We start from the raw sequence: 25182 nt of genomic DNA, 5'->3' as shown, positions 1-25182 counted from the left end.
TTGTTATTATACTTGCACTACTCAAATATTAAAAGAAACTTTAAACCCCTTTACAATGGGTTCTGTCTCAGTCACTCAATTTTAACAATAGAGAATTACCACGACATGCAGCCACATCCAACCACTTGTGGAGAAATACATCCAGAATTTACATGTCAGACTCTCTACCCTTAGTAAACTACATGTTTTTCAGGTAAATTATAATGAATGTTTTTAACCCAAAACTTTGCTTTTCATCTTGCTTAATCTCCAGAAATAGTAACCAATCCATTTTCACTGCTGTAATGTTAGCTCTTTGGATGATTTTAAGATGGCAAGTGGTTATTTGCATTAGTGATCTTGTCACTCAGAAGCTGCCATTCAAAGTTGGGATTTTATTCCCCTGAAAATAACTCACTGAGGAAAAGCCCCAACCTCAGAGCCACTGTGTGACACCACAAATTCCTGGGCTGCACAAGGCTGGAAGACCTTTGCAAGGTGCTGACATGTAAATGTTTGGTCCTTGGTGCCTTCCATCATTCCTGGGGAGTTATCCTCTGTCTTATTTGTCTTACTATTATCAGGTTCTAGTATGAGCACATGTTCTTTTTTCATACTGCAGTGTCCTAAGTTAATACTACTGAATGTTTTCCTCTTGAGGGAAAGAGGATTTGACAGGTTAGGAAATACTTCCTAATGTAAAGGCTACAGCAGCTTGAGTGTAATCATCTGAATTACCTCACAATCAACATGCCCTCTTCAGGGTCAAAATATTTTTTGTGCTTCTGAAACAGAGCAAAATTATTTCAACTTCCAGGTGAAATAATCACCCTGCCCCCAGAAGTCCAATGCAATAGTTTTACATGTTTCCACACTTCAAGTTCAGATATCAAGAAGCAGACCACAGGCAAGAAAACATGTACTTAGATTCTATAGAAGCTAATACAAGCTCTTCCCTTCTGTCCTCTGTTAAGAGATGCAGCCAGAGATGTATGGGAGGGTGCAATCAGAAGTGAGAAATTGCCAGGTCTACTTTTGGGTAATTTTTTCACAGAACAGGGTGCTTCACTGAAGAAATCAGTTTGTATGACTCCTTTTGAGCACTAGGAACTCTGAGTAGCACATGATTGTAAAAATGAAGAGCAAAGCACCTGGACAGCAAATAAAGATCATTCATTTGATATGGCAGGTTCATGGTATGGCACATGTCACATCAACTTCCATTCATTCTCATGGATAAACCTGCAGGTTAAATCATATTTAAAACAAGATAGTGTTGCAGGACATTTACAGGGGCTAAAGAGGAAACAAGAAAGTCACAAAGGAGTAGAACTGTTAAGGTTGCTGCATAGGCAAGGCACGGGGGACTTGGAAAATCCACAGAGCTGTGGATTTGCAGATACTGAGTACCTGGAGACTGTGTGGTTCATACTCTTTCCTAGGGCTTGAAATGCATGTGTGTGCTTTTAAAAATAGGCACCTGTGTGGGATTGTTTGAATGGGTATGACTGTCTTGATGCTCTTAGGCCAAGTTAGTATTTGCAGTTCTTGGTGGAACTGAGATGCTCTTTCAGGGAGCTGAGCCTTTTCCCAGTAACCAAGATTTTAGGAACACTGATACGTGCTTCCGAGGAAAGATTCTGTATTGCATATGACATGAACAGAAGTTTCCCCGTACAGCTGATTACACCTATTTTCCAGTTCCCTTCCATTTACATAAAGTGCTGTGAGGGTGTTTTTGTTGTTGGGGTTCTTTTGGTTTTTTTTAAACATCTGATTGTGTCTCTGCTCATCTGTTGAATGGCTACATTCCACACCCCTGGGAGAGCTACTTTTCTGAAGATGTACCCTATCCCTACCTAGAATCAAGGGAGAAGGCAAGAAGGGGGAAACCATAACAATGATTTAGTTGGCCAAATTTTTGGATAGTACATGGTTTCCATGCAGAAGAATGTCTTTTGGAGCCTCTGCTGTGTTCTGTAGAGTTCACTGTCCCAAGAAATAATTAAGGGATATAAATATACATTTCCCCTGCATTTAATTTGTCTGGCTTGGAAACTGAACACATCTATTTATTCCTTCTTGTACTCTTCAGGTGCTTTTATGTACCTGAATCTAGTTGTGAAGCACAGCTGCTGTTGGAGCAGTAGAAGGGATGTGTACTGCAGCTAGATCATGGGAATCATGGTATGGGTGCTTTCTGTACATGTGCCTGCCTCCCATTTTCTGCAGTATTAGAAGCTAGCAGCACTTGTTTTCTTACTGTAGTTAGTTTGTGGAAATTCTACTTGGATAATAAATTCATTTGGTGTTCAAAATAGCTTTGGGGTCTTGTACAAATAGTGTTTTGTGGTTTAGACGTATTTGCTAATTTTTAAGTAAGCTTGTAGCTGGTCTTTTATCATAGGGGTTTGTTTGTTTGTTTTTGTGTGTAAAAGATGGCAAATGCATCTTCATTCCTAGAGTTGCTCTTTAGAGCATTGCCAAAGTCCAAACCTCATTTGTAGACTTCATTCCTGTGGGTGTCATCTCCAATTTTCATTGTGTGTAGTCTTACTGTGGTTTTGAGTAACTTGTTAAAAAGAGAAAGTAAAGGTGTATCCCTGGCCCATGTTTGGGGACCATGTGGTGGTCATTTGTCTCAGAGTTCACCCAGCAAGAAGGTGATGGTGCAGATTGATTCTTTCTGGTTAAAAGTTTGCAAAATTCTATGAAACTAAGAACTGGTTTGCAGCAAACAAAATCAGTCTGCCATAGTCTCTCCTGTATTACCCAGCCTTTGTAGGAGAGATGTTCATAAAAAGAAGTCTTTTCTGCATGCTTGATGTCATGAGTGTGCAATAGCTTCCTAAAGGCACGTAATGACATCTTAGACTGAATTTGGGAATCATGTGAATGCTTTGCTCCTGTGTGTGAGCTTATAGGTTTTACTTCTTAAAGGTATTTTTCCTAGCTAGCAAAGAAAAACTTTGGTTTTCTTTGTACACAGCTCTATCAGAAGGTACAGCAAATGCTTTAAAGACACCCCAAGAATTTCTTTGTACATACTGCAGGAAAAGCAAGCTAATCGCTTTCCTAAAGAAGTTTAAACATTATTTCTGTAGTGAGAAGTACATCAATAGGTAATTTACCAGTGAAGTGATGGCACATGTTTACAATGTGCTGTGTATTTTGGCAAAAGATGTTTAGGACCCAATTCTTTTAGCTTTTGCCAGCACCTAAAGCAATAAATGTCAACTTCAGTTACCAATATTATATGTATTTTCTGCGTGAGAGGAGAGGCAAGGAGAGCAGGGGACAGATTTTTTTTTTTTTTTTTGTTCTACTAGTTTTGAAGCTTAAGGGAAGGGGTAGCATGTTTAAAAGCAGCTGTGTACAACATAAAATGCTAGGTCCTGCCTATTACTGGATTGTCCCATTGACCAAGAAAATGGATGTATTAATAGAATAGAAATGGAACAAATGTAGTGAAAGTACTGGGAAGCTTTTCAGATTGCATCGTGTGTCCTGGTAGTTTTGGGCTAGAGTATTGTCCCTGTGCTGAAATGCTAATAGGGTTGTGGGTAATGAGAAACATGGGCTGCTCCTGGGATTACCCCTGTAAAGGTTTAGTCTTGTCAGTATGACAGAAGATGAGTTACGGTTTCCATAGTGGTCAGGCTTTTCTGTTGCTAATTCTGCTATTTTCCTTGGGTTCCAAGCTGTCAGGAAACTTCATATAAACTTCCTGGATAAAAGTAGCTTAATTCAAGGTCTTACAGAGACTGAATTTTATTTCATAGGGAGGAAGGGGGGAAAAACAGACTTGCAAGGGAAACCTGGCCCTTCACGTAGCCATAACAGGGAATCCTAGGGGAACTGCAGTTCCAGACCTGAAATGACCTTGCTACAGAACTGCTCCTATTACACTTAATTCAGCAGCTCTGCAGAAGGATTCCTTTATGTGGTGACAAGAAAAGCAAAGTCTGTGAACCTGCATTTATAACTGTAACATAAGGGACTTCTGCAAATAAAAGTAAAAAGGGAAAGAATTCAAGTGAAATGTCCTATAAAATAGGAGCTGAATAGTAACAGTCAGGGTCTTGGTCACTCTGTTTTATTCAGTCAGTACTGGGATTGCATCTCATCCTTGGAAATTTTTAAATAATTTTGATTACCTAACACACTGCATAAGTTCATATCCAGGAAATAAGAATGCACAACTATATTTTAACTACAATAAATGAATATTAATTTCCTTATTGCTTTTTATCCTATTGCTGATTGTGTCATATGCAGGTATAAATGAATGCATTTGAGTGTGGATTGGTAACTCTATTAAGCTACATATAGGTTAAACAGAAACTGACAGTTGCACAATGCTATGAAATGAAAGAAACTAGGAACAAAAGTAGTACCATTTTCTGAATGAATTATACCATTCTATGCATTTCTTTCTCTAATTCAATATCTATCCTGCTCCTTTCTGATACCCTTTACTCCTAAAGGGTTAATGTTTTTACATTCATAAAAGTCTTTACTACATTTCCACTCTCCTCTTACCAAATACACAGAATGTATGGTAGTGGGGGCATGTGTTGCATTTTCTGTGTTGCTTATTTCTAGGACTAAATTTGTGTTATAGCTCCTGGTCTCTTTCTGTTCTTGCTTTGGTCTGAGAGATGTGGAAATATTTTGTTGCTACATTCTGTGGTGACATGTTTTATTCAGGTTGCACTGAGCCCCAGTGCACATCCCAGATGTGAAGAGTGTTGGTGTATTTAGCCTCTATTTTGACTCATGGCATTATCAGACTTCACTCACAGAGTGCTGTGTGTTTTGTTGGCTTTACTTCTGCTTCTGCATCCAGTAACAGATAAGTTGATGGTTTTCATAGCTGCTTCTGTGCTTTCTTTCCATTGCACTTACTTTGGTTATAGTCGTAACATCTTCTCTTCCACAATTCCCTATTCTTCTATTTCAAATACTACTTTTCTTGCTATTGGACATACATATTCTTAGTGGACTCCTAGTGCTTAGCAGAATTTCAGGTGGATAAGTTACCTGAAACTGTTGACATTTTCTCATCTGTCAATGTAAATAGTTAAACTTTGTTCTTTCATTTGTTTATTTCAGCATTAGAGAACAAATTAGGAATAACAAATCCAAAGCACTTCAATTACATTATTGGTGGTTAAAGGTACCACAAAACTTCAGAAAAGCCAGCAGATCATTTAAAACCGTGTAGTAGCATGCCCTTATCTTGTGTGTGTGATATGGGTCAATTACACAGTTGTGAAACTTGTATCAAGACCAGTCTGTAATGATTATGTGCTGAGGAGGATACCATAAGCTATTAATAGTCATACTGAACTTCTCAGTTCCACAGTGATGTGCTAGTACTCAAGGACAATTAAAGTTAAGGTAAATCCAAGAGGCAAAAAAACCCCGCCAAAAAAGCCCCCCAAAGACATGTTAATGTGCCTAAATTGACTCCAACCCTGTAGTCACTGCTGCTGTGTGCATAAGGATGATGTCCATGTCAGTGGGAACCTTTCTTTGCAGCTGTTTGCTTTGTGAAGGAAGCCTGATGGCACTGCGAGTCCGTAGCACGACTCTTTCCATTGCAGACAGTGTGGCCTGGTGTGATGTTCCCAGCTTGCCAACCAAGCAGCTGAGCCCTCCTCACTCCCCAAGCTGGGGATGGGAGGAGGTTGTGGATAACAAGCTCCTGCCTTGTTTCCTCTCAGCCTGACTCCGAGCCCGAGCAGGACACCCTGGTTGCTTTGCAGGATAATGGTTGGCAGTTCCCAGCATCATCAGTCCTGGTAGCTTTGCTGTAGCTATGGGTTTAGACCCCTTTGGCCATGCAGATATGCTCAAACTCTGCATCGTGGTAGAGTTTGACTGAACCATGTTGGGTTTTAATTTGTTTTTTGACAAGTCACTATGTGAGTCCTGTGACTTCAAGGGTGTCCCATATATAAGTACGGAAATCCTAGTGTAGCAGTGTCAGCTTTTTCAGAAAACTTAAGGAAGGATGAGGGATAAACTCAGAATAGAGCTGTATATATTTGTAAAAGGGAAATGTTCTGAAGAATTGCTAAGTTTAACCACATCTTTTGACAAATACATCTGCCCTTTGGCAGGGCAGGCCATTTCTAATCGCATATTACAGGCTTGCTTCTGCAGCAGTTAGTGTGATAGACAAATATTAAGTCCCTGGAACACCTCACACCAAAAGAGATGGAGAAGTAGCCTGCCTTTTCTCTATGTGATTTCATAAGATTAAAAAAATGTTATATTACAGCTCTGTAAAATGTGTTCTAATGGGCTGTGTCTTGATTTTACTAGTGACATAAACATGAATAGGATAATTTAGCACACTCGTTAGGTGTTCATGTAACTCATGGAACAAAAAGAAAGACAGTAAACCCAACAAAAGGTGTCAGCATGGCCTGCTATGTTTTAAATACATTTATTGGTGTATTTGGGGCCAAATGCTGCTGGAAGAGGCAATCTTTTTGGGTCTTAGTGGTAAGGTCTTTTGATGTATGCAGCATTGTCATCTGCAGGTGTGGTATCTTTCCACAATGTTCAAAACTCCTAGGGTAAACAGCATAATTGTTCTCTAGTAGGAACCACTGAGGAAAAAACCCAGATCTTTGCGAATTCTTACTTTATTTTCAAGTCTTCAGAATTATTCTGAGGACTGAAACAGAAATAATTGTGAGTCCTAGTATGGGGTGAGGCTCCTTTTGCCCTCTCCCCCTTCCACATGGTTGCTCTATGGTCCTGCTCTATGGTTGCCTCTCCTGTTGATTACTTGTGCTTTGGAGGGAAGGATGTTAACAGCTGATCAAGTAGAGAAAAGGTGCACAAAAACAATTCTTATATGGAAGGAGTAAAATTTTCTGCCTATGCCACAGTGAAAAATGTGAAAAATGAAGCTGATAAAATCTGTGCTCTTTTGTATGCTGAAATATAAACTATATGAAGTTAGGAATAAAATAAACAGAATAGGAGAAATAACAGCTGTTCAGGCTTATTTAATAAATTAGTGTTTAAAGCCAGGAAATCTCTATTGTAGTGGTTGCTCTAGTATCTATCTGACAAAGCGTTGCAGTCAATGCATAGGTTTTTTTAATGAGACAAAAGCAGCATGAAACTTGGAAAATAATTGTTAACACTGGCAAAGAAGACTGGAGATGATTTTTAACCTTGAATAGGCACTTGTTTGGAGTGCACAGACCTAGAGCAAATGCTTTTCAGTTGTAAAATATTGATCTGTTTTCAGCAAAGAATTAATAAACACTGAGGGGAATAAAAGGAGCAAGGGAAATATTCCACAGCAAATGAAATGAGTCTCAGGCAGCCATGCCTATCCTGTCAAATGTTATTACTAACACACTTTGCCTACATTATAAAATTGGTGCTGTACATTCTCTAATGAAAGGAATATTTTAAGGCTGTGAGTATTGGGGTAGGAATAAGAGGCTGGTGTTGAGAGACATCTGTAATGAGAGATCTTAAATCAGGATACATTATTAATGAACTACACAGGAGACACACAAACCTGCTTTATTGGGCAAACTGTAAATGAGCCTATTTGGTAAGAACATGCAAAACATGTGTGTGCTGAGAGAGGGTATTTTGAGAATTTAACTAATTTCTGAATAGTAAAGGCATCCAGTCTGGCTATAATTGGTGCCTGTGGCAATTGTTGATACCTGACTACATTAGCTTTCTGTGCCCTTTAGCAGAATTGGGAAAACATTTCTAGTACTCGTTAAGCTGTCTATTATCAAGCCTTCATAAATATACACATTTAGAATAGAGATGATTTGCTATCCCAGTGCCTTAGAGCGCTTAAATAAATCAGTTCCTACTATTTCAGGCATTAATTTTGCAGTAATTATGCATGAAGCAATAATGCAATTAAAATTGCCTTCCAGCTTGCTCGAGTGGGAATATTTTTTGAAAATAATACTTGATCTTTTCTCAAAATACATTATAGAGTAGGTGGATGTGCTATGGAGCTCAAAACAGCAGTGTGGGACTGTTTTACCTTGAGATCCTCAGTTTGCCCGCAGCTGAAGTCAATATTAACCAAGTATTACCATCTGTTGGCTTTTGCTGACCTCTGGTTTATTCCCCTCTCCCCTTTCTCTAGTGGCAAAGTGCCCACATCACAGCTGGCATTGAGTGTTTCAGCAGTGGGGTTTCTTATTTAAAGAATGCAACCAGTCTTCAGGGCAGGAAACATGGGCTAGCTTTCAGTTTGCAGCGTTCCAGTTTCTTTTTGCACTGTACCTACTGGTTTCACATCTTTGCAATATCTGCTATAATAAAGCACAGCAATGTATCAGCCCAGATTTCAGCCTTAGGTTTGAATCTCTTTACATTTAAATTGGACCCCTTGTTTCTTGGGAAAAAGGTATATATTTTGTAGTTGAGTTACAAATAAGCTTTTCCAGTTTTTTGGCAGCTGGGTAATAGTTAAAGTGAAAAGATTTCTTTTTTTCCAGCCAGAAAAGAGGTTTAATAACTGTGAGTCCATTTGTTCGTAGCAATACTGGAGCTGAGCCCTGAAAACCCCTGGAGCTTGGCAAGCCAGGCAGACTTGGCAAGTTTTCCTACTAGCTTACTGAGTCTGAGTCAAGCATGGCTTGTTGCAACTTCAAATATATTTAGTACATTTTGTTAACATGAACGTTAAGGTGGAGGGTTTGGTTTTTGTTTTCCTTTGCTGACCTTAAGGTATCCCATGCTCTGTCTGCAAACAGCTGGTCCTTAAACCATGCGTGGCAGTTCATGGCTTGTGTTAAATTCAAAATAAATGTGTGTTTCATGCAGAGTATCTGATTTACTCTTGACATGAAGATACTGAGGAAGTGTGAGACAGTCTCCCACAGTCTTTCTGTCAGTTGGCCTTTGGTAGCATGAATCTGTGGAGAAAACAAGCATAATTGTTACTTCTCAGCGCATTGTACCAGTGATAACTTCTGCACTCTGTTTGGAGCCTGTGGTGCACAAAGTCTCGTGTAAGTGTTGGAAATGCTCACTTCTAATTTTTACCTGTGTGGATGCTGCTGAAAGAAAGAGTTCAAATCGGACTTCTGGATTGGCCGGACACTGAACTTTCTAAATGTTACTTCTTGCCTATCCAAATTATATCAGCCTTTGAAATAGGGAGAAAACTTTTCTATAGAAGAAAATTCTTTCAGTGTTGAAAGATGCAGTAGAAAACTCAAGATAGTGACAGCTAATACCTATTTACTCAGTCAGACACAGCCGTCTCAGTATCCTATATTGATTCATTCATTGCAACGTGGTGTTAGCAGGGTGTTCAGTGAATTCTGCACCGTGCAGTTGTGGCAGGGCAGTGCATCTTGACTAGAAAGGGTTGGTCTGTTGGGAGCGTGTTTTTCACTCCTACTTTGACAGTCTGTCTGCTGCTCTGTAAGGCATCCTAACGGCCCTGCTCTTCCCAAGTCTTATGTGATTCTGTCATCATTACTGCTAATGTTTCTGTTGGGAAATGTGAATCTAAGAATCTAAGATGTTAGTTTTGCCTGGTTTAGGGCTCATCTTCTAGCCATGGGCTAGCTACAGAAAGCCTGGCTGCTTTGGTTTACCCTCTTGATGGATAATCAGCTATGTCTGTTGCTGGAGGACTGGCTGTGGGAAGCTATGGTTTCAGAAAGCAGTTGTTTCCTAAGCAGCACGAGCCAGTGTTATAAAAGGCCTCATCATTTGCCACCAAACCTTTGAAGTTTGCTTTGCACAGTGGGATCTAGAAAACTGAGCAGAGCACAGTCAGGTTGCCAACTAAGCCAGACAGACTTCTGATTTGTGAGCTATTTATTCTTTCTAGAATTGCTGACATCATTCATCATTGCAATTAATTGCAACAAGCCTGGAGATGATAAATGCCTAGATCATTATTGTTAAATATTTGGGAGCATGCTTTTTTAAAAGCTGGAATTCTTCTAGAAGAAACCCTCGAGTTCCTAACTTGAACACCCCAAATAAATTGTGGTTTCTTTTTGAGACCTCAGGCTTTGTACCAAAGAGGTTTCATGTGTTTCTTTTGAAGGGCTGATGTGTAGAGCTGGCTGGAGCATTGCAAGGGTGAGAGTGTGAGTGGCCAGTGTGCTGCTTTGGGCCATTAATTGGGTCCTTAGAGTGAGATTTAGAGAGTATTTCTTCAAGGTGTCAATGCAATAGAACTGATGATAGAAAGTTGGGATGTAGGGTGTGTCTTCTGTCCTTTTTCTGGACAGAGCTGGTGAGGTGAATGCTTAAAGGCTCTTTTAATTGAATGTATGTTTGGCAATGGGAAAGAAAGGGGCACGTTTTTTAGGAAACCTAAGAAATGTTTTGCAGTTTATACTAGGCTGTTGCATTTCAGCTAAGTGTTAAAGGAATGATGCTGTTGGCCCTTAAGGAAGCTTACAAGGGCTCTTGTAAACTACAAGCTGCAAGAAGAGCAGGAGTTATTGACAAGTGCCAACTTCAGAGTAATATAATGATAAATAAATAGAAACTTGCTTCTCGAAAGAGCAGCTGATGGTTTAAAAAATTACAGGAAGTAATTTTAAATAGATGACCAACTGTTATAGCAAAGCATAGCTATAACAGATGAGTTGGAATCAGTGTCACTGTTTCTTACTTGAACAATGAGAGTTCATTAGAACCGATGATTAATTTCAAACAAGAATGGTGATATAATAGCTGTAAGAAGTAGAGAAATAAGAGTTCAACTAACCTGGCCTCTGGTTTGTGAACAGTGGTAGTTCTCTGGCAGACTCATCTGGTCTCCAGCTTTCCTTGTGTGATTTTTTTTTGAATTGCCTTTTGCATCCACAGCATCATCTGGGAGACATTTCCATAGGTCAGCCGTGTACTGTGTGAAAAGGTTTCACTTTTTCCTTTTGTGTAGCATGTGAATTTCGTGTCTTGCAGCAGTGCCTATTTGAACAGCTATTTGTCATTCTTTCCAATCTTGTAAATACTTCAATATTCCATGAAGTTGCCTCTGTCCCATGTGAGGTTCCTGGTCTGTTTAGATATTACATCTGTGAAAACAGCAATCGGTCTTGGTGCAGTCTCATTTTCTTCTTAGATTTTTTCCCCTCCGATTATTTTATATTCATTTTGGGTGGGAGCAGGGAAGAGATCAGATGATGTACAGCTAACTGCTTGTTATCTGAGGTGTTCTGCTAGGGAACACTAATACTGCACAAGTGAATCAGAGAATAAATGATGCTGGTAGGAGAGTGCCCAATGAGTGACAGAATCGTGTCAGAAAAGTACCTGGCACTAAGTGCCAAGGGCTCTCAGGGCAGGGAATGGGCATGGTTATCACTTGACTGGTCTGCAATACATGGTGCATCCAGTGCAACGTGGACTTGTAAAGCAAAGGCAACACAAAATATGTTGAAGCAGAGTGGTTAGAGGGAGTGTTCTCACACACAATATTGAATTAATTTTGAACAAAGTAACATGTGTACTGTGGATTTTGAAAAGGACTGTAGCCAGAAATTCTCAAAAATCTTTTGTTATCTAATAAGTGCAATGATTTCACATGCAAACTGTTTCAGGATGCCCTTAAACTCTTATTGTTCTTCCAGTTTCTAATTTACTTGGAAAATGATAATTCTTTGCCTTCTTTATTATATTGTTTCCTAAGCTTCTTTCAATGTCCACCAAGAAACTTTGTTCCAACCCAGTACAGCAGTTTGTGCTTCAAAAAAAGGTGCTAAAGCAAGACTAATAGGCTCAAAGAAGCTGCATCCACAGAAATGCTGAAAAGAGTTTACCCGTGCACTGAAGCTTAAAGCTCTTTCCTGGGATTGTGTCACTACAGAATCCCCTCAGTTGGAAGGCAACTTAAAGTCCATCTAGTCCGGTGTTCTGTTTAAAGTAGGGTGAATATTAAATGCAAACCAGGTTGCTCAGGGCTTGCCCAGTTACGTTTGTAAATTTGTTAAAGGATGAAGACTCTGCAGCCTGTTTTGCAACAGTTTTAATTGTTTTAATTGTTAAATAGTTTTAATTATTAAATAGGTAGTTAATAAATAATAATGTTTGTATCATTTAGACAATAAAATTATAATCATGATCATGTAACTGACAAGTAGATATCATTGTAATTCTGGGACTGTAAAAATGCAACACAAGCAGAACATCCATCAAAACATAGTTACCTTGAAAATTCTGGTCTTTACCAAACATGATGGAAATGAGGTTGGCTTCTGGCTGCAAGAATGTTAATTTGCCAGTAGTAAGGATTTTGTAATCGTTTGATGCCATCTATTTTTTTTAGACCAATGATGTAAATACAACGAATTGCTCCATAGCCTGAGTATTTTATTTTGAACAAGGAGTATTCTGCCAGTATTTAAAATACTGTAGTAGTGAAAATAACTGCCTGGCACTGCTGATAATTATTTTTAGAGCATGACAAGCATCTGTCTCCAGATGGTGGTCTGTATTCCACATCCTTCTCCTCTACTGTAAATGGAAGCATGTACTGCAGGAGTAATCTGAAGCGTTTTGTAACTTGTCTCTTTTCCAGCTTTGGTTTGCTTTCGTTAATGGATTTTCTGGGCAGATCTTATTTGAGCGATGGTGCATCGGTCTGTATAATGTGGTAAGTGCTACATGTTTCGATGTGATAGTGCTTGGGACTACTGTGTTATTCCCATTTTTCACAGGTAACTGCCCTAGATGTATATCAGGAAAGGTGAGTTCATTTGTAAAAGTCATTTTGAATCCAGTCTGAGGTAGGAAAAAAAAATTAAAATTCCACTTTTATTGCAAAATGAAAATTTAGGAAAACACCTTGAAAACAGATGTTTAGCCTAATATAACCTATGTAAAACTCTGCAGATTTTAAATAGAATTTAATTTCCTCTTTGAAAGCATTTTCTGTGTTTTGTACTGAATATTTTGGTATCACTTCATGCTCAAAATGCTCCTAATCTCTGAGTTTCGACAATTTTTTTTCTCTCAGACCCTGTAGAGTTAGATGCTGAGAGTAGTGTTGTGCAGTTGCTTTGGGCTGACTCGTGCTCCATTAGGTACAGAAAGAGGAGCTGCATCACGGTGTCATCAGCATTTTGTACTTGGAACAAGAGCAGGATGTGTCAGTCTGATTTTCAACATGGTCTGCAGGGTGCCACACTTTGTCATGTGCCTTTATTTCTTTAATCAGTAATATTATTTAATCAGTCACATAAAGTCTGAAGCATCCTGGAAACAAGTTCTGTAGCATACCATAGACCTGTGTTGGTGTTTTTGACAGTGTTACCTTTGTGATGTTACGAGTGGCCCAGTGCCTGGATTTATAAGCTGTTAGGACACTGTTAGTGTTGAAGAGTCTCTTTGCAGGGAGGGAATTTAATTTTTTTTCTTTAAAAAAACTCATTCCAAATATATGCTAATACAGAAAAAGCCAGCAAATTATCACTGAGTAGTATTAATGGAACCACTTAACTTCTGTCGCATTAATTTTAAAAATGATGGCACAAGCCCCCATATTCCGTAAGATTTCATACTCTTAGTTGAAGATACTTATTCAAGGATTTATCATTCCCTTGATTCCCTTCACCCTAATTTCTTAACTGTTATGCAGTCTCTGTCATTCATGTTTAGATATTTGCATCTATTATCTTTAAACCTCACTTGATGAATCAATCTACCCTACCTAAAGCTTCTGGATAAAACTCATCTTCTGTAATCAGAAACTAAACCTTGTTTTTCAAGGTCAGTATTTTCTAAAATTAGAGCTGGTTGTGTGGTGTCACGGAGAATCAAGTGCTAGTACATATTAGGGACTTCCACAGTTTGTTGGGCTTCAATTTTGAAGTGCTTTTAGCTAAGTCATTCTCTTCTGTGCAGATTAACCCTTTCTTTCATTAGCAGTCTCGTTAAAATATGAAGTGTATGAAATCACAGTGGCGTTGTAATTCCTGATTTTGCACTGGTTCACACTGGAGGTTTGCCTTTGTGTTAAAAACCACTAGAAGATTTACTTCAAGTAAATGCCCCGATAACCACAAGAAACCTGGGGAAGTACATTAAAGCTGTATGAGAACATGGTCTTTTTTGGAATATATTGGACCAGTGCTCTCAATTTCAGTTCTCTACCCTCAGCCTGCTGCCATTTTAGCCATCTGGTTTATCACTTCATGAGTGAAGATGCACAATTCCCGCTGGACTGAGGGTTGTAATTACTGAGTCTCACTTGTCTCTGTTCCTCCCCATTGTTCTTTGCTCCCCAGCTGGCAGCTGGTGGGAATCACAGCCTGCCTTCTCCAAAAGTGCACACGCCCTAGAAACAGTTCATAACTCCATCCTGCCTCTTAACTTCAAGAACACTGCCCAAACTGTTAAAAAATATATGTATGTATAGGATTAAAAGTGATGTTTCTGATATAAACTATTGATGTAAAAGGAAGTGAATGAAGTTTAGTGTTCAGACTTGCACCCTGGTGTTACTTTCACTCTGTGCCTGCACTGTGGACCACAAGAAACACGGATACCCAAGCTGGCTTTAAATGAGCTGCCTCAGATCCTGGAAACACTTTAAGAGCAGCAATGTTAAAGTCAGCGGAGGCTAATTTACTCTGCTTCTGGCAGAGTGTCCCGCTGCCTGTCTTGGAAGGTTTCCGAGGCTTGGTCATCCAAGCGTCTGCCCGTAGCACAGACTCACGCTGCAGTTAATTTGTTCCTATCAGTTCATGCCTGCCAGGGGAATCCCCAAAGTACCATAATGCAGAATGGCCTTTGTTGCTCAGTAGATTTTTTTTTTTTCTTTTCTAATGTGATTTCCACATTTACTCTGTCTGTAAACTTAGCAGTGGTTGAGCGCATTGCATATCTAATTAAGGCTACAACTGCAGCTATATTGGAACCTATTCCCACAAGGCTATTTTGTGAAAATTCATGTTGTCTTTCCTTTGCAGTCTGATGCATCTGACCCTTGCTGGATTAGCTGGTACATCAGAAACTAATGATACTTAACTTCTTGGTTTTAAGCTTATTGGTTAATAATGTGTATTTTCTTTCACATTTCTTTTGTTCATAAGTCAATATTTCAGAGTTACAAATTGGTGAAATTAATGTTTGGACTTGTTTGGACTATTGAAAATGATGTCAAATAACATGCTAGGTAGTAGTAAGTCTTCATTGAAGTCTGTGGGAATTTTGCTTTTGTCTAGATAAGGAAACATTATATGAAATACGCTTAAAACTAAGAGCTGCTTTCAATTAGTATTTGCTTTCCTTGCAGATTTTCACAGCACTGCCACCCTTTACTCTGGGAATTTTCGAACGATCGTGTACTCAAGATAGCATGCTTAGATTTCCACAGCTATACAAAATCACTCAAAATGCCGATGGTTTCAACACAAGGGTAAGGGAAACCCTGTTACTCTAAGAAAAAACATAAGCATTCTTATATTCCAGATTTTTTTTGTCAGAAAAATAATTTATTTCTTGATGCTACTTCTGCTTTATGCTAACCACTGAGTGATTGTTCAGCCTTCTAGTTCTTTCGAAGGAATTATTTTTTATTTAAATAAAAAACATCCTTGTTTATAAATAAGGACTTTTTGCTGTGACTTCAGCTGAAACTGGTCCTGAAATATCCATAAACTTTGATTCGAAGTTAGATTTGTATCCAAGTATGATTTTTCAATTCACAGCTACTGATAAGTCATGATGACATTGCCTGGATTTATTTAACATATGTGTTGTCATAACGCTCACTGCTAGGATGTCTTTTCATAGTTAGTATAGTAGTTCTTTTGAAAAATAGAATTTGAATTGGCTTATTTGGATTTATTCTGAGTTTGAAGAACACATTTTACTCAAGGAAGCTGTATGATTGCTTTGTTTGGAGAGGAAATTGTAGCGTACATAAAGCTCTAATTTGTGTAAAACTGCATTATCTGCTAGCTGAAAACTGTGGGGCACAAAGTATTTGTCCTTTAAAAGAAAATAGAACATTCCATAATACTGAATCACTCTTTTTAAATTATTCTTTGAGGTAATTTAACAAGGTTGACTCAATCTGTCTGCCTTATTTCAATAAAGATCTTAAACTGAAGCATGCTTGCGTATTATGCTTCAAATTGGTAGAATAAAATGATTGAACTGGACCAGTGTTTCTGTGTGACAGAGCAGAAATTGTAGGAGAAAATAGATCCTGCAGAAGTTTAGCTATTTCACTTCAGGACAAACATTTTTTGGCTCTAAACTACACAATGAAGTGTTTGTTAGGAGTTAGAGTGAGGTCAAGAGTTTTGGACTTTACTGATGGCTTGGTTTGTTTTCCCTCAGGTTTTCTGGGGTCACTGCATCAATGCCCTTATCCATTCCATCATTCTTTTCTGGTTTCCACTGAAAGTGCTGGAGCATGGTAAGGGCTTCATTATTTCTTACATCAGTAACTGATGTTCAGTCTTACAGAACCAGTGTGTTTGCAGAAGGGGGGGTCGTGACAAGTCCCAAGAAATAATGCTGCCAGACAGTTCAATAGTCTTTAGCTGCTGAGCTTGGCGGGTTGTCTAGTGGATTTCAGAAATTATTCTAGTTTAACATAATTATTGTTCATATAGTGACTTTAATAGGTGAAAAATGAAACTACTGCTTTGCTAAGAAGTCTTACCCAAATACTGAGTGATGTTTCACAAAATGCTTTTTTTTTTTTTTTTTTTGTAATGGTAGTGTGTTGAGATCTCAGCATTTGATTGAATAGTGTTCTTACAGCAGCTACCTTAGAATGATTTGCTTTATATCTTGTTGGAACTCTCTTCCATAATGCAGAACTGTGAAAAAGAATTGGCTAGAATGGAAGTAAACCAGATCAGGAGTGAGAGATACTGGGGAAATGAGACTTTTTGGTGTACAAATTCGGTTTATTACATCTTGCTTTTCAGGCTTAACACAAGTACATGGTATTTCAGGGACCAGTAAATCCCATATGGTTGCTACCTAGCTTTCCGTCGTAGTTGTGTGGGTGGGAAAAACAATAGGAAATCCTTTCTTTGATTGCAGTAAAAAACGGGGTCAGATCAGATGAGGAATTTAGGGCTGGTGAAGATAATATCTAAAATCATAAATTTTTCACAAGTTTTCACTTCCTGGAAAACACTGATTTTAATAAAACCTTCTCAGCTCCAGAATGGATTAACTGGGGAGGAGGGGGAAGAAATAAGAAGGGAGGGAAGATGAATGCTCATGTCAGAGGCATGATAGTAAAGATACTTGTGGGGGTTAGGTTTGTGTTTCTCTACTTGGCTGATTAAAATGTCAGTACCATATACTCAATGGGAACTTCACATGCTGGCTGATGGAGCATATAAGAAAGGGACTTTCCTTTCCTCTGTACGTGGGTTCTTTTTCATGGGAGAGGGGCTTTTATGGTTGATTGGGTTTTGTTTTGATTTGATGAGTTTTGTTGTTCTGTTACACTGTTTTTACAACAAATGTTAATCTTGAATAGATCTTTTTAAAATTCAACTGCAGAAAATTGAGGTTGACATCTGTAGTGCTTATACTTGAAATTATATAGTCTTCCATAGATGCTTTTCTGGTTCCTTTTCATTTAAACAATTAGAATTATAAGACTGAAATACCAGCTCAAAGGGTAACTTTCTAAGTTCCTTTGAATAGGTTGCATAGTTTGTTTTCCAGAGAGGAATGAATATTGAATTTTCAAGTTTCTTTGCATTTCCAAATGCAAGAAGGATTTCAGTGCCAGAGACAAAAATATGCCATTCACACTGGGATGGCTCCTAACCTCTGGAGATCCTTAGAATGTGAAATACTTGTAGTCCATGAATGGGCACTTGTATAGCTTCAGAAATGAATGTTCACTGAGCATCCTGCTGTTCTCATTAGCACGAATATCATTCCTTTCAGGACTGCATAGCCTCCCAAAGTGAAAGATCATAGAAAACACTGAAAAATAAACACGTTAATTTACAGCATTAAAATATGTAATTTTTAAAAAGTTGAGACTTACAGGAAAATTTATTCAATTATATAAATGTTCACTGTGATGTTACACTAGAGCATGGCTATGTCATGTCAGCTTGTTCTAGCAAAACTGGTATGTGTTTTGGTGTGCCTTTTTCTTAATAAGCTGAGCCTTTTGGCACCAACAGGGTTCATTTGGCATGGGAGACTACGTTCCCTAGTGCTCTTCACCTTTTGTCATTGACAACAGGGAGATGAGCAAGGTGACTGTAAAATCTTGGTGTGTCCTTGAATGATGTGATAAATGCCTGAAGCCCCTGGGGAGGAGCTGGGCTGAGGAAGATGCCAATGGCTAGAAATCATGCCACTTCCTAACATAGCTGTCTCAGGCTTTAGCTCCAGTTGTAGTGTTAGTCACTAGTCTGTCTGCTGCTGTTTCTTAGTAGTTAATACTGAAAAGAAAACAGGGATACAGAACTAGCAATTTGTGGAAAATCTTCAGAGCCTCTCAGTTCTTTGGAGACAGCCACATGCAGCATGGGAGAAGGAAAACAAAACAAGTTGCTTGGGTTAACTGTACTGACTAAATATATAAGGGTTCTTAGCTGTAAGCTAGGCAGTGTCTTCATCACAGGGGTCAGGGTGTCAGGAACTTTTCTTCATAGGCTTAAAAATTTACTAATCCTGGAGTACACAACCTTTGTTTAAGAGTGTCCAATCCAGTTTTTCAAATAAATCTAACAAAATGTTACTGTCATTGATGCCTGGAGAGGCTGCCTGGAACAGAGGCTGGACATTGTTAAAGCAATAAAGGAGGTATTTATTAAAAAGGCCTTCAAAGGATTCACCTTGGGCAGTACAAGAGCCTGGCCGAGGCTATACCAAGATGGATGACAGGTCACACGTTTTCACACTTTTGTAACTTTCGATTGATTTACATTTTTGGGTTAATTGTCCAATTACAGCTTCAGGTTTTAAAGTCCCATCCTCCCAGCTTACTTTCCTCAATTCGCTGTTGTTTATACTTTTTGGGCCTGAAGCTGCAACGGTGTCCTTGGTTCCTAGGCTGGAAAAGGATTCTTTTGTCTGACTAAACTGTGAAGAAAACTTACTGACACTTTATATGAAGCTGAGTTATATACCAATGCAGTACAGAATCTGGATAATATGGAAGCTAAAACTTAAGGCATCATTGTGGTACAAGCTCACTGTGCTAGGCAGTATGTATTTAGGAATGAGTCCAAGGTTTTATCTTAAGCCTTTTTGTCCCTTCTGTTCGCGTATTTCCCTAGCAGTTGTCTTAAGACATGTGAAAATATCAATACTTATCATGCTTGAGTAATGCTTGAAAACTCCTGTGAGTACAAGTTCAGTTGGCATTCGTGTAGTGGTTGAATGTTTTTTCATGGTGTTCCAGTTTGATTTAGCAAGGGCTGAGAGACTAAATCACATTTGAAGTATTGCCAAGCTTGGCACTTTCAAATGATAGATTAACATGGATGTACTTTTGCACACTTGATAGAGAATGGGTGGGCAGAGACTGAATACTGCTCAGCTATTGAACTAACCTCCAGTGAGATATTGTACATGTTTGTATGTGTCCTTTACAGATGAAACTGTCACTGCTTTTCTTAATTCAGCTCTCTTTCACCACAAGTCAGCTGGTGTTTTACTGCTTTTTCATCACAGGCACACAAATAATACGTATTGTTAGAGGTGACAATTAGTACAGGATGGATAGCGACAGAAACAGTGACAGTGACATAGCTCAGCCCTTACAGGCAAATTACATGTTAGGGTCTGGTGAGCACTGCCCCTTTTGCTAGGCCAGCTTCTGGCAGCCAGGACTATGGACATGTGCTTTATCCGAGCACCGTGTCTGAGGCCTGGCTGAGCACAGCTTCTGCATTACCATTACCTCATGGCTTGTAAGAGTGCTTTTTGGTGTTCTAAAAGGAAAGGTTGGGACCAGTTGTTTTCTCCTGAAAATCTCCTTGTTCTTTTGTCCATTCTGTTGATAAAATAACAAATGTGATCTTTTTTATCATCTTCTTTCAGATGCAGTATTCACAAATGGACAGGGAGTTGACTATTTATTTGTTGGAAACATAGTTTACACTGTAAGTTTGTGCATCCTAGCAATTTTTGAATGGTGGAATTTCTTTCCAGCTTTATTTTCACCATGGGAAAATGGTGTAAACCCGAAGGAAGTGTGTAAAATAAAATCAGTCTGATGCTGTGTGCGTTGTTTTCCCTCTTCCTTTTAATTTTTATTCCCAGATATGCACCAACAATAGCTCCTGCTCTGTCCTTCCCCCATCCCCTGCCAAGTTCTTGGGTTACTACCTAAATGATATTAGCTTTTTATGTGTAAAGGGGAGATTGGGCTATGAACATCTCAGAATTTGAGAATGTTAGTAATGAAGTTGTCTTCTTTCTTTTTTTTTTTCCTTGCAGTATGTTGTAGTCACTGTTTGTCTGAAAGCTGGCTTGGAAACAACTGCATGGACTAGAGTAAGTACTTCACAGTATCTTTTATTTTATTAGCACACCTTCCTCCCTAATGAGCATTAATACAGATAAGAAGTACTAAAAATCGTTTGGGACTTTAATGGAAGGATAGACTGCTAAGCTCCCTAAGTACACAATGTGAGAGGAATGAACTTGTAGATCACATGATACCTGTGATGAAAAAGGGCAGCCTGACAGAAGTGGGAAGAATACACTAAAGGTGTATTGTCAACATCTCTGCTTAAAAATGAGGAAAAATTTGCATGAAATCAACACACCACTGTAATCACTTAAGAAAATACATCAAGAAAATTATCCTTTGTACTCTGTAGGTCCTTCAGAATTAATGCAATAGGGAATGAAAGGTGTCTGCCCACAGATAAACAACTGGGCTTTGAAAACATCTTGGAACCTTGGTAAAAAGAACTAGTGATGACTTCACATTTGTTGAGTGTTTTGGTTTTTGTTTTTTTTGGTTTTTGTTTTTGTTTTTGTTTTTTGAGACTTAGTGTAATATGGATGTTAGTTACATAGTTATGTTGGTACCTTGATTTGAGTTATTTACTTGAAATGGGCAAGTGCTCTGTTACTGGTGGATGCCAGAATCCAGCAGCGCAGTGAGCTCCAAAGAGTGTGAAGGACAGGAGGGAGGAGAGGACTCCTGTGTTGATGAACCTTCAACACCTTTCTCCCCTCGTCTCCCCTAGCCCTGTGAAACACTATTTTTTTAAATGTTGATGGAGTCCCTTTTTCTCCACACCAGTAAGATACTTTGTCCAGTTTTCATGACATACACAGGAACTCTGCCCTCAAGACTTAAGATGTTGTGAGGACACATATTCTTATTCTACCAGTTTCTTGGAGGGTTTGGCTTAGATCTTATTAACCTCATTGCTTCTGTTAGTTGTAAAATGTCTTATTTCATTCCTCCCAAAGGAATTGTGAAGATCAATGAGCTGACATCTGTTCTGAATTTTAAAGATGAAATGCTATCTATATGGGTTATTTAATTGTTAGGGAGATGTTAGTATTTTCTGCCCCATTCTCTCACCTGAAAATAAAATCTGTGTGTCTTTTACTGTTGCTTATGCATCAGTTCTGTGTTGTGCATCAACATTTTAAAATGCAAAAATCCTTAAATTAATCCCTTGTGCACCAGAAAGGCATATAACCAAGTCTGCATTGAAGGCACGTGAGCTTGTTTAGATTCTGTTTTGTTGGGAACTGTTTGATGATTTCTCTCCTCTTCCCTGGACAGGTAATAGGTGTCTTTTCAGTCACTTGGGGGTAATCATATCCCCTCATTTCTAAACTTCTTTTTAAAAGATACTGTAACATTTAGTAGATATTGGAGTTCTAGAACACTGGCATTTTACAGAGAAATTCTTGTTATTCACACAACAGTTGTGTTTAGAATCAACTTTTTTTCTATATATACTTCTAAATCCTGCCCCATTGCTTGGAACAGTGACTGTCATCATCTCAAAATCTGATGTTGGTTATAGTTTCAACTGTGAATGGATCAACACACAAGAATCTTTAGGTTACTTGAAGAGTATTAAATTTACAACACCAAGTTAAATCTCTTCTCCATCATCACGTGGATTAGTTACAGGCAATTTGTTCTAGAGAGTGAGAGGGACACTGCCACTTGGGAGAACACCATGGTTTCAGCAGAAAGCTTTAAATAAATAACACAGTCAAAGTGTTTGGGAGCCTGGTATATCCACGAGGTGGTGTGGAAAGAAAGGCTGGGATAGAAGGTGTAACATAATGCACAATAAAATACACACACTGAAGCTGAGTGGAGTAGCCTCATGTTAGTGTGGCCTGTCTGGAACACTGCAGTAGATTTTTTCCCAAACACACAAAGGTTTTCTCATGACTGCTTTACCACACTGTAGGAACTGTTTCAGATAAGCAGGGCACATGGATGACCCACACACTCTGTCTGGTTTTTATGCAAGAACCTTGATTTCTTGTTTTCTGTCATTCATTTAACACATCTGATGGCCTCACTTCTGGTTTTGCATGTGAAGTCTCCAGGGGTAAATGCAGATGCCAGTGGAAAATCAACGAAATGCAAAGGTTGGTGGGGTGACTGTGTAAGGAATATCTTCAAGCAGGGCAAGGAGGGCTCTTCCAGAATGCAGAAGCTGTTTTAAAGGCAGAGAAGCAGTTTGGGCATATATAATAAGCCTGAGATAATGAGATAATTGGGACAACCATGAGAAGAAGGTAAAGACAATATAAAATGAGCAAAGTCTGCTCAGCTGGAAAAGGTGAAGATCTGCAAAACTTGAAAACGGTCCTAGCAGCAGAATAGAAAGAAAAACTGGAGTGAGAGGAGTGAGACAAAAAAACCCACCAAAAACCGATGTCATTTCACTAGCATAAATACACTTCCTACAAAATAAGTCTGTGTCTGAGATGGGGTTCTCTGCTTGCTTTTATTTTTACTGATTTTAGTCATAAAGTCCAGGAGCTAGGGAAGCACCAGTCCAAGCTATCCTGAGCCTTCTGTCCACTTGTCTGAGAGGAAGGCTGTGGCTCAAGAGAAGGTGTCACATCCTTTTCAGAAAGCAGTGATGGTGCTGTTCTGCCATTGCATGGGGCTGACTTTTCCTAAAGATGAGTTCTTGCAGCAGCCTTGCAGTTCCTGATCTTTGGGGAGCTGAGCACTACAGCTGCTCACTAGGGCCAAGCTTCTAGTCAGAATCTTGACGTGAATTGTGCCCTGTTTTCAGAAAAGTAAGTAGACTGAAAGGATAAAATCCCTCTTGTCCTCCAAGTGTTTTTAAAAAAATCCTTCAGTTTCCTACTTTTCTTCGCATTAAAACTGAATTGAGCATGTGGATGTCTTGGAGGTTTTTGTTTGTTATATGGGGGTTTGGGGCTGGATTTTTTTGGTTAGTTTGTTTCTTGTTTGTTTTAAATAAGGGGTTGCTTATTTACTGACATCAGATCTTGCAGGAGAAACAGAATAAATAGTAACATTTGAAAACAAATCTTCCTGCCCAAGGTGTCTCTCCAGGAAGGGGCCTATCCCATGTCTTGCTTATTATTAGCCCAGCAGCTTTCAGGGTTGAACAAAATTCCAGCTTTCTGTGAGTGCCTAGAAGAGTGTTGTTTCCATTGCCTCTGACATTTTGTTGTATGAATGCTACTACTGTAAGGTAGCCTCTACCTGATCCCAGCTATCTGCCAGTCTGCACTGGTGCTGCAGGCTCCTTGCTTGTTTGTTTTCACTGCCTGTGCTGGAGAAAGCTGTCCTTTCTGAGGATGTCCAGAGGCTGCAGATTGAGCAATCTTCTCCTTCTTCCAGAAGTTTGTGTTTATCTCACAGCAAGCAAAACACAGTACTCAGACACTTCTTTGGTTCTCAGACATACTGTTAAAAAATCAACAGACACAGTCTTCCAGTAGGAAGTATAAAGCCAAGAACTGAAAAAACACACTGTGTCCACCAGCACCCAGTATGTGAAATCATTCCCATGTTCCTGAACTCATATGTAATTAGTAATTAGGATTTATGCAGGTACTTCTCTGAGTTGGAGCCAAAGTCATCAGCCACAGGAGTTGTTGGCATCCAGAAAAGCTGGAGCCAGTAATGAGCTCAGTTGCTTGTTACAACTGAAATTACTGGTTCCATCCACTGCGGTGTAAAAGTAAAACAACTTAAATCATCGTGAACAGAAAAACAGTTTGGGTGTGTAGGAAAAATTACTTTAATGCAACTGAGAAGAAATTTGTGCTGGATGTGCCCTTGGTCATTTAATAGCTTTTATTTTCTCTTAGTGAGTCTACAGACTAAAGAACCAGTAAAGATGTAAACTGCAGTGCATATCTGTAAATCAATTGGAACACCTTTAAAACACAAAAAGCAAAGTTGATCAGTAGATGTTGATTGTGGTAGTGTATTACACAACACTGAATCTTCCTCCAGGGAAAGTGAGTGATGCGTATGGCTTGTATGTATGCACTGCCATAAGGGACTTGCCCATGTGAACTTTAACCTGTGCCTTTGAAAATTTCTGCCTTGATTTATGTGTTGAATCTGGCATGTGCATGACAGGATACAGGGACTAGATGAGAGAAATCACGGTTCCAAGGAAAATCTGACGAGTTTTCAGAGCTCCAAGTAAGATAGATTGGCTGAGAAGAGTATCTGTCTGCCCTGCAATGAGGCAAAGATTAAAGAGAAGTGGTTTATGCTGTTTGAACAACCTGTGCTACTGGCCCCAAACCAAGAGCAGTAGACAGGCCTGAGTGAGAGCGACAGAGACCTGAACAGGGAAACACTTCTGGGCTGGGTGAGTGGAGGAAGTGCCGCGTGCTGACTCTGCTTCTCTCTGTTCCTTGGCAGTTCAGTCACCTGGCCGTCTGGGGAAGCATGCTGCTCTGGCTCGTGTTCTTCGGGGTGTACTCGGCCATCTGGCCCACGTTCCCCATCGCGCCCGACATGCTGGGACAGGTCAGTACCCGCGCCTGCTCTGGGGACAGCGGCCCAGCACAGCGCCCTGCTGTCGCCAGCGCTGCTCCTCCCGCTTCCGCAGCGCTCACACTGTGATAGCAAAAGGTTTTTACCTTAGTGAGAGTGCTTGGACTTCGTTTTAACCTTTTCTCAATCTCTGTGTTCATTCAGCTTAGTCTCCTCATGAGAAAAGCTCACTTTCTCCCCCAAACTGACATCACCATATGTAATCATGCACTGTGGAT

The 25182-nt window shown here is 39.3% G+C and overlaps 1 protein-coding gene across 3 annotated transcripts in view; it reads left to right on the top strand.

Moving 5' to 3' along the window:
• ATP8A2 (ATPase phospholipid transporting 8A2) overlaps positions 1-25182 on the top strand; it is a 280952-nt gene that overhangs the window by 157158 nt on the left and 98612 nt on the right. For 2 of the 3 annotated variants that reach the window (XM_063394698.1, XM_063394700.1), the window contains 6 exons: positions 12542-12616; positions 15260-15382; positions 16312-16390; positions 20011-20072; positions 20410-20466; positions 24830-24937. In XM_063394698.1, the coding sequence (XP_063250768.1) occupies positions 12542-12616; positions 15260-15382; positions 16312-16390; positions 20011-20072; positions 20410-20466; positions 24830-24937 (504 nt within the window). The remainder of the gene's footprint in view (positions 1-12541; positions 12617-15259; positions 15383-16311; positions 16391-20010; positions 20073-20409; positions 20467-24829; positions 24938-25182) is intronic. The other variant, XM_063394699.1, reaches the window with a different exon arrangement.

Source organism: Prinia subflava, chromosome 3, assembly GCF_021018805.1.
Source record: "Prinia subflava isolate CZ2003 ecotype Zambia chromosome 3, Cam_Psub_1.2, whole genome shotgun sequence".
Lineage (NCBI taxonomy): Eukaryota > Metazoa > Chordata > Aves > Passeriformes > Cisticolidae > Prinia > Prinia subflava.
Note: the sequence above shows the minus strand (reverse complement) of the source record. Positions and strands in the feature narration are given on the sequence as shown.